The 9,136-nt window shown below is 57.9% G+C and overlaps 2 protein-coding genes across 2 annotated transcripts in view; one reads left to right on the top strand and one right to left on the bottom strand.

The window, feature by feature from the left end:
• The window catches only part of SNAP47 (synaptosome associated protein 47), a 41,108-nt gene extending 32,519 nt beyond the window's left edge, over positions 1-8,589 (bottom strand). Inside the window, exons 1-2 of the mRNA XM_059416280.1 lie at positions 8,366-8,589; positions 3,058-3,587 (exon numbers count right to left, since the gene is read on the bottom strand). Of these exons, the coding sequence (XP_059272263.1) occupies positions 3,058-3,542 (485 nt within the window). The 5' untranslated portion in view covers positions 3,543-3,587; positions 8,366-8,589. The remainder of the gene's footprint in view (positions 1-3,057; positions 3,588-8,365) is intronic.
• Positions 8,590-8,802: 213 nt separating this feature from the next.
• The window catches only part of JMJD4 (jumonji domain containing 4), a 7,336-nt gene continuing 7,002 nt past the window's right edge, over positions 8,803-9,136 (top strand). The window contains exon 1 of the mRNA XM_059416281.1: positions 8,803-9,136. Coding sequence (XP_059272264.1) covers positions 8,881-9,136 — 256 coding nt within the window. The 5' untranslated portion in view covers positions 8,803-8,880.

Here is a 9,136-nt window from a genome sequence, read left to right as displayed (position 1 = left end):
AAATCCCAAGAGATGAAGAAAACAGCAGCCCAGAAAACAAAACAGTCTATCCAAAAAGGAACACTTGAAGATTAAATAAATCTTAGAAATTAAAAAGATCACAAAAATGGAAGGGTAGAAAGAAGACAAAACTCAAAAAGTAGTAGAATAAACAAGGAGAGAATGTGAACGCTATCAAAGATCAAAACAGAATGGCCAATAGCTAGATGAGGAGAGTTCCAGAAGGAACACACTTTAAAAGGGAGAGGTAGAACATGTCTCATGCTCACCGAACACCTGAGCCAACGACCCCCACGAGCCAGGACGCCCCCACAAGCCAGGAGGCCCCTATGAGGAGGGCCCTTGGGCAGCTCTGTGGGAGCTCTCCGTAGAGCTGTGGCACGTATGGCCGGTGCACACCCCTCCAGCTCGGGCTTCCACAGGTCAGTGCTCCCTGCGTTTTTGCCATCCTGCTACTTTGCCCATTTGAAAACTCTTAAAGTGGTGCTCTGTTGTCCACGTCTACGTGCAGCTTGGTTTTGTTTTATAACCCGGCTTTGAAGTGGATCCAAGTCGGTTTGTGCAGCTCCACAGGAATCTGAGCACTGCGTCTGAGTCAGCAGTGATGTGGGAAACAAAGGCAGAAGGACAGGCAGGTGAAATGAACTGTCCTAACCTGCAGCCCGCTGGCAAACCCGAGGCAGGCAGGCTATCCCGCTCCTCCAGGAAGCTCCCTTGTTATAAGGAGAACCATCTTGGCTTGACAAAGCAAGGGCTCCGGTATCCTGTGTCTTCCTTAGCAGACAAAGACCCTTCTGAACCTCCCTTGTCTTTACTTCCCCCACCCCCAAAGTATGGAACCCTCTGCTCATCGTAACCCCTGGCAGCAGGTGGCAGCAGGGAGCAGCAGGCAGCAGCAGCTCTCTCTGCCCACAGGTCCGGTGCCCAAGCTTTGATGAAATGACCACCATGCACTGAAGGTGTCTCAAGAACTCTTCCTCAGCTGGCAGCTCTGACCGACCTCCATTCAAATACTGCAGAGTTGTGACTCATCACTGCATCCCCTTGAGGGCCGAATGACTACGGCTGCCTCGGCACGTGTGCCCCAGCACATACACAGGGCTTGGTCATGGGGTCTGTGCACCTTCAACTTTGCTAGGTCCTACGGGTGGCCAAGCCAAGTCCTGTCAGTGATGGTGACACGAGACTTCTCATCCCGACCCACACCCTGTCCAGCCGTCGGTGTTATCCCACACCTACACGTGTTGGTTTAATCTACCTTTCTCTACTTACTGGGGTGCCAGTACCTCTCTTTTGTGGGCTGGGCTCACCCGCTTAAAGACAAGGCTATGGGCCCTAGCCCTCCCTGTGCCTCTTCCCAGTGGCTTGGTAGAATACTGCCAGCAGCTTCTGATGCAGCCATGGAGCCAACATGGGGCCGTGGGCTGTGAGCCAGAGCACAGCCCGCGACTTGCCCGAGATGCCGACCTTCCTCTGCATCTCTGTGTGGGGAAGCAGCCCCAGGATCGGTGGATCTCTGCAACAGCAGCTGGCTCTCAGTCAACAGCCTCCAGCCATCTCTCTACTGAATTCTGCCCTGCGAGCTCTCTGCCTCGCTAGGTATACATCCCTGGGTGGGAATGTGAATGCGTGTTACAAGCATCTTCTCCTCTCCTCAGGTCCGTCTTTTCACTTTGCCTTTTGTTAAAAGAACATTTCTAAACTGGCAGATTGTTCTCTGAAAGGGTTAACCAACAGCAGTGTGTGACAATGCTGATTCACTACTCTCCAGCTGGTGCGGTCTTCTTCCCTAGATTCTCACTGTCTAATGCCCACGTAGCTCTCTAGCAGAGGGCTGGGGCTGGACTGACTCCAGAAGACTATCTGGCCAGCTCTGCAAGGCCATGTGGCCACAAAGGTCCAGCTCAGGCCAGGGTTCCAGAGTAGGTTCTCCGCATGAGGCCACAGGTGAGGGAAGATGGATGGCAGGTGGGGTGGGAAGCGTTCAGAGACTAGGCCTGGAAGTGACCTACATCACTCCTGCCCACCACTCAGTCCCATGATGTCCCTGGCCCCAAGATGGCACAAAAGGGTAGAAACTGCCCAGCTATGTTCCCAGGATGGAAACTCACAGAAATCTGAGGACCTCCCACCTTGGCCGCCACAGGCAGCCCTCCTAAGGGTAAGATCGGGGGCCCTGTCCCCTGCAGTGCTAGCCCTTTACCAAGCAGGCATTCAGGACAGAATATCCCGAAAAGTGGGGTCACATGGGGCTGCGCAGCTCTGATGTGAGGCTTGGTGCCTATGCTCAGGGCCCATAGCGAGAGGTGGCCACCTGGTTGGACCTCTCAGGCAGCCTTCATAAGCACTAAGTGCCTCTCACACAGAACGCAGCTGGGCTATCCGGGACCCTCTGGGGTCTGTTTCTTCACAGTGGCACCAGGTGCCACTCAGCTTTTTGCCCTCGCTGTCCTGTATGTGCAGGGAGCACCTGCAGCCCCGGGACACAGGAGCACACGGGAGGCAGGCTGCTGAAGCATGAGGGACGCCTGCCTGTGTCTGACAAAGTCCTTCTGGAAGGAGATGTGGAATCCTGATGGTGCCATTCTTCCCACTAAACGTGTCTGCTCCAGCAAAGCTAGAGCAGAGTACAAAGGTACTTATGTTATGAGGTCGTGGGTTTGTTATCACGCTTTTCAAATGAACAGCTCATGATTTTTCAATGTCTCAGTTTTTACAAAAACATAGCAGGACTGGCATACATACTCACATAAACAACAGCCCTTTGGGGTCCCTGATGTTTGAAGGGGGGGGTCCCTGGTTTGGGAGTGGCTGTTGTGGCAGCAAAAGTGGCAGCTCCTGGAGCCAGAGCCTCAGCTCAAACCCTGTGGCTACAGGGCTGTGCAGAACAGCACACCTTGTGTGTGTGACCTGGCCTCTTGGCCAGTTTTCCCCATGGGATGAAATGAGCCATACCCCTTGTTCACATGAAACTGGAGCTTTGCACCAGGCCATTGCCTGCCCACTATAACCGTGCACGGCAGGGACGTAACCCCTATGTCCGAAGCACCCCAGTACCTGTCAGCCACATCCAGGTCAGAGTCCATCTTCTCCAGGCCCCTGGTGATGCTGTCTAGCTGCTCACCCTGATGGTGGAGGACACGGGCTGTCTCTTCCAGGCGCTTCTGGGAACAGGCCATCAGACCTGTCAGCTGCTTCCCCTTAGTTGCAGGCAGTGGCACTTCCGCCGGAGACAGCAACAACTCTCTCCAGAAATGCTCGATGATGCTGAAGACCACATTCCGGCTGGGCTGCAAGGAGCTGAACCAGTGCTTGACGTGGTCCTTCTCCAGAACAGTGATGGAACTAAAGACAAAGTGAGAAGCCTCCTTCTTGATCTCAATCACACTGGACAGGGGGAAGCTGACTAGGGCCTCCCCAGTTTTATCAGCTGCAAATCTCAGGGAGTGCGTTGTTAACGAAAGCTTTCCAGAAACCCATCGCTTCTCCGGTTCTAAGTAGTAGGAGCAAGGCCAGGAGTGCACGCAGATCTCTCTGCTCATCTGGCTCCCAGGCTGGTCTGTCTCACGGCCACGGCCACTCCGCCTCTGGAGGAGAGGGACAGGTTAGTGGAGGGGTGAGGGGAGCATGTGTCAGCACACCTAGACTGCAGACAATAGGACAGCTCAGGGTGCTGGGGACACTGGGGACCCACACCACCCCGGTACAGGCAGGATGGGTCCATGGCTTGATGTGACTGCCAGACCCTTCATAAGAACACCACTTCTGCTGTGACAACCCCACCAACACATACTCCTCACACGTTCCCACACTACGATCTCCTCTTGAAGTCTTCATCATAAGGAAACCATCCTACGGGCAGACCTTTCTCTTCCTGCATTGCCCACAAATTTCATCATGTTCTGTGTCATCATCGAGCTCCAGGTATACATCTGTCTGCACTTTTACCCAACCATAAGCAGCAAAGGTGCACTGTTCACATCTACAGTTTGCGTTTGCTGACAGAGTCTGCAGTCAGGCATGATGGATGTGAGACAACCCTTCCAGAGCACCGTGTGCGCCCTCTCACTGACCAGAGAGCACCCACAAAGCCGGGAAGAAGGACAACCTCTGCAAGGTCACACCACAAGTACGTGATGAGGACTTGGCCACATCTAGGCTTGGGAGTGCCTCGTGCACCTCCCTCGTGGCCTGAGGTCCAGTTGTCTGGGGCCTGTCTTCCACCCCCCTGCCTCCTGCTGCCACGAGCACACACGATCATGGAATGGCCTCACTTGTAAACATGGGAGAACAAATCACTGTTGTCACCTCTTACGATACCAAGAAGCGTGGCCTTCACAGTGTGGCCAGGGCCTCAGGGAGTCTCTGAATCTTGGCCATGGGCTCTAGGCCCCACAGTCCCTGTGGAGCAGTAGGCCCTATGGAGCCGACACTGACATGGTCCCTGGCTGCTGCAGCTCAGGGTCCACAGAAACCTGACTGGCTCCTTAATGGAGTGACACTGTACTAGGGCCCAGACTGCTCCGTGATGCCCCATCAGGCAACAAAAGATGGGCAAGATGAGAAAAGATCTTGCGTCGCAGGGAGCTTCCTAATTACACAGAACCAAGTGCCGGGGGAGTAAGCGATGCATCCAGCAGACAGCAAGCTCCCATGGGACCTCAGGAGGGCTCTGGGAGTGGCCAGTAAAGGCCCAATACCAAGTCACCTTCCAGAGAGCTCACACACGAGTCTTCCGAGCCTATGGTGCAGAAACACGGTGTGGCTGCCTCTCCTCTGGGATCTCGTCTCTCGCTGGACAGAGGGAACCAGAGAGCAAATGTGTCCTCCTCAGACATCTGTCCCCAGCAAGAGGGACATCCACCTGACTTTGGAACAAACACAGACTACAGGGTGCGGCCCGCCTGGGGGCCTATCAGCCCAGACCCGTGAGGTCCCCACCAGCACCCTGGTGCCATGAGGCTGCTGCTGTCACACGGACTCATCGGGGTGGAAAGACCTCTATTCTTAGCACCAGGGGATACCAACTAAAGTTTTGGTGTTTCCCAGTCTAAGACCAAGGTCAGAGTCCAGGTGCTGGGGCCCCACCCCAGACCATGCTGGCTGTGCCGGTCAGCACCTGGAGCCGGTCTGGCCCTGCTCCTCCTAGCCAAAGGGACCCTCCTGCCACTCAGCCACCCGAGCCACACACCATCTCCCACCCACAAAGAGGGAAGGCCTATGTTGTTTAGCACTGTCCGTGTTGGCGAGCTTGCTGCGGTGTGGACACTGAGTTCCTCCCAACAAAAGCCTGTGTCCTGGGGACTCCTGAGCTCCAACTCCAGTGATGGGGTAGGGCACTGCAGGGTCTGCAGCACATTCCTTCCCCCTCTGGGCCTGTTTATCCTCCCCTAAAGTGACTGAAGACTGAGGAACAGCACCAACTCTGAAATCCGCCAGAATTCAAAGACCAAGGACAAAGAGACAGGAATGAACCATGAGCAGGAGGAACAGAGGACCTGTCACTATGTCCCCTGCTCCGTCCAAGCCACTCTTCAGACTGTGTACTGAATGTGAGGACTGTGTGTCCCCTGCTCTGCCCGAGCCACTCTTCAGACAGACTGTGCACCACATGTGAGGGTTGCTCCACCCAGGCCTCCAGGTGGCCAAATGTACTGCCCACCTCTGTCCAACACAGCATGCTTCCTCCCTGGTCTCTCACTCCCAGCCCCGAGGCCTCCAGCGGCCCCCTCCCCTCCTGCCCACGGCTACCTCCAAGGGCTCCCCTTCCCTGGTAACAGACCCTACGCTAACCACATGGTACCTGCCAGAGCTCCCAGGAGCCTACATGCTGACAGGCTCTGTCTACACGCCAGACAAGGCTAACATGAGGAGGAGGGTGCCATGGGCACAAGGCCAGCCCATCGTGGGCAGCAGGTAAACACATGGAAACAGCGACTGTATCCACCTCAACTGGTCTTCCTCCTCCCTCCTGCTGACCTGGGTGTCTGATCTATGCTATGTTCCTGGAGGCCTTGTCTCGTCCTCGCCTCTTCAACCTGGAGCCTACGTTACCCTGAGCTGAACCTGGGATGGAGCTGAATGAGGATGGGAAGACCCCAGGACAGCACTCCAAGGACACTCATGGCGAGGCGTGAGCAGGCATGTGAATGGGGCACGGTCCTCCGTACGATGCACTGTTGGATGTGGACGTCGCTCAGTGCCGGTGCCTGGCCTGTGGCCTGGAGTGGGCCTCGGCACCAAGTAAACAACCTATATTTAGTCAGTTTCCAGAGGGACAGAACCAGTGACGTCTCACGCCCGTTCCAAGGCCTCCTGAACACAAGGCGGTCTGGAGGCAGAACAGTGGGAGCAGTGTCTCCCGGCGTCTGCGGCCACCTTTTCCATTACCTCTACCTCCTGCTCCCACTCTCGACCTGGGAGTTTCACATGAGCTGCTGGGGGGTCTCAGGGCCACAGCATGGCCTTCTCCCATGGCGTGCACTGTCCTTCTCACCCTCAGAAAGGAGAACGAGGACCTGTCTCTACTTCTGCTGCATTCTCTCCCCTCCCGCTGTGGGCACATTGCATGGCTGGGCCCCGTCAGGGCTCAGAGCAGCGTCCTGCCCGCCCCCATGCTCTGACTCAGTAGGTCCGAGTGGGGCTCAAGAAAGGACGTCTCTCAGGGTTCCCAGAAGGTGCCGGGGGGCCTTTGGGGACACAGCTGGCGCTGCAGCCCAAGCTCCAGCACCAGAGGGCCACCGTGTGGACGAGAGGAAGCACAGCACAGAACACAAGGTCCCATGTCCCAGCCTGGCTCCTGGCTGGGCTGTGCCAACAATCCTGGGGAGCACGCGGACCTCTGGCCCAAAGCCTCCCCCTTTGTAGGAAACTTGGTTTCAAGACCTGAGCTTCAAGGAGTCAGAATCCCGGGATTCTTTCCAGTCAACACCTATCTCAATTTCGTATTTCTCCCGAGACACACACTTTCCTCACGCTTTCTCAATCTTCGGATAACAGCAAACACTGCTTCCCACACTTTTCCTGACTGCCCCCCATGATCCGCATTCACAACTGCAATCCAAAAATCACGGAGCAGTCAGTCGACTTGCAGCAAGATGTGGACAGTGCATGGTCACTTTCTTTAAAAAAGCCTAGAAACAGTAGACGCTTACACACATACTTGAGAGACCACGTGTGTGTGTTTATGTGTGTATGGGGGGGGGAAGGAGGAGAGAGACTTCACACAGGAAGCAATGAAGGGGTGCCTGTAAAAACAGCTGCATTTCAGAATGTGTTGAGGAGTCCAGCGTGCATGGGACCAGGGGGCTCCTCCCCACAATGACCCCCTCGCATGTTCTCCCTGACTCCATGCACACTGGCCCCATGACGAACCCCACACATGCACCACACCAGGCACAGCGAGGCCACTGGGCAGGCAGCTCAGCACACACGGGATCACACACTCCGTGCTGCCCCATCTGCCCACCTCGCTGGTGTGCTCAGCTCCGCCCAGGACGCAGACGCTCCCAAACTCATCCCATTCCCAGCCCCCTCTCCTCTGCCTTTCCTGATCTGCGGTCCACCCTGCTATCCTTTGGGGTAAGCTTCAGGAAACGTGGCCAGGGTCCCCCTCCGGCCCCCACCAAAGCTCAGAGTCCCACCTGAGGAGAGCTCCCTCCTCTCCCCTGCAAAGGTAAACAGGGTGGCTTCTTCTTCATTCGACAGAGGGGCGGCACTCACCCCACCCACCCCACCCTGTCACTGAGCGTGTCCCCTCTGTTCAGGAATGACGCACGACGGCACCCAGACTTCTGGAAGCATGGTCACCAAGTCAGAGCTGTAAATGCGCAGCTGCAGGGCTGAGTCAGGCCCCTCTCACCGCATGCAAGACTGCCCAGGTGCATCTGTCCCTCAGTCACCGGGATGAGCGGCCCTGGTGGTTCCTTCCCGCGCCTGACCAGTTGGGAGACCGGGGAGGCTCTGCCCAGCCCTGTACCCTCCCGAGCCCGCTCCGCGTTTGTGCCATCTGCAAGCTCCCGGAGCAAGGAGCCTGCGCTCTTCCTGTCCAGACTGGGGGCAGGCTGGCGCTCACACGTTTCCTCTAGCACGCTCAGACCCCGACCTGTCACCCCTCCCTACGCACTTCCGTCCTGATGTGCAGCCTCAAATCGTCACTTTGCATTCCCCACACAGGCATTCCCTTACCACCCACTGCAAGACTCCACCACCCCTTGGACCCCAATATCCCTCAGGCCCCCAGCATCTCCTCAGGGCCCCACGCCCCCTCCGGGCCCCTATCGCCCCCCTCCGGGCCCCCATCCCCACTGTCCCCCTCCGGGCTCCCGCCGCTCCGCTCCGGCCCCCACCGCCCCCCGGCCCCCACCTTTGGCCCCGGCGCCCCTCGGTCAGAACGGGAGTTCTTATCGCGGCAGCAGCAGCTGGCGGGACTAAGCCGGAGAGGGCCGGAAGGACTGCGGCCCAGGCCCGACCGCGGACTGGGGGCGCGGCTTAACCTGTGTCACCGCGAAGGTGCGCAGACGGCGAGACTCGGCTCTGGAGCTGTGGGACGCCGGACGGAGCCCTAGCTCCAGAGGTGCTGTGGGCCGTTGCCGCGCCTGCGCAAAACGGGGGCCGTAGGCTGCTCTGCGCGTGCGCCCAGGGTCCGGCGCACCGAGGTTCGTCCTCGGGCAGGAACTGTGGCAGCGTTCTCTTGATTCCGCTCGCCCGCGCCGGGCCGACCTCAGTCTCCAAGAGCCTGTGCCGCGCGGTTTTCGCACCGGCTGGCACGGAGGCGTCTGCTCCGGAAGTAGTTGTAGCAAGTACTTCCGCGTCGCCTCCTGGTTTAAAGGGCCGGGCTGCGAGGGGCCTGAGGCGGGGCCGGGCCGGGCCTGGCCGGGGATGGACCGCGAGACGCTAGCGTTCGCAGAGAGCCACTTCCGACGCCTGCGGGGGCAGCCGGCTGGCGGGGCAGGCGCGTCCCCGGGCCGCGTGGACTTCATCGCGAGCCCCGCCTCCTTCTCGTACGCCGACTTCTTCAAGCGCTACCTCCTGCCCAACGTGCCGTGCGTCTTCTCGTGCGCCTTCACCGAGGGCTGGGGCTGCAGGCGGCGCTGGGTGACGCCGGGCGGGCGGCCGGACTTCCAGCACCTGCTAC

The sequence above is a fragment of the Mustela nigripes genome, chromosome 12 (assembly GCF_022355385.1).
Source record: "Mustela nigripes isolate SB6536 chromosome 12, MUSNIG.SB6536, whole genome shotgun sequence".
NCBI classification, from domain to species: Eukaryota; Metazoa; Chordata; class Mammalia; order Carnivora; family Mustelidae; genus Mustela; species Mustela nigripes.
Note: the sequence above shows the minus strand (reverse complement) of the source record. Positions and strands in the feature narration are given on the sequence as shown.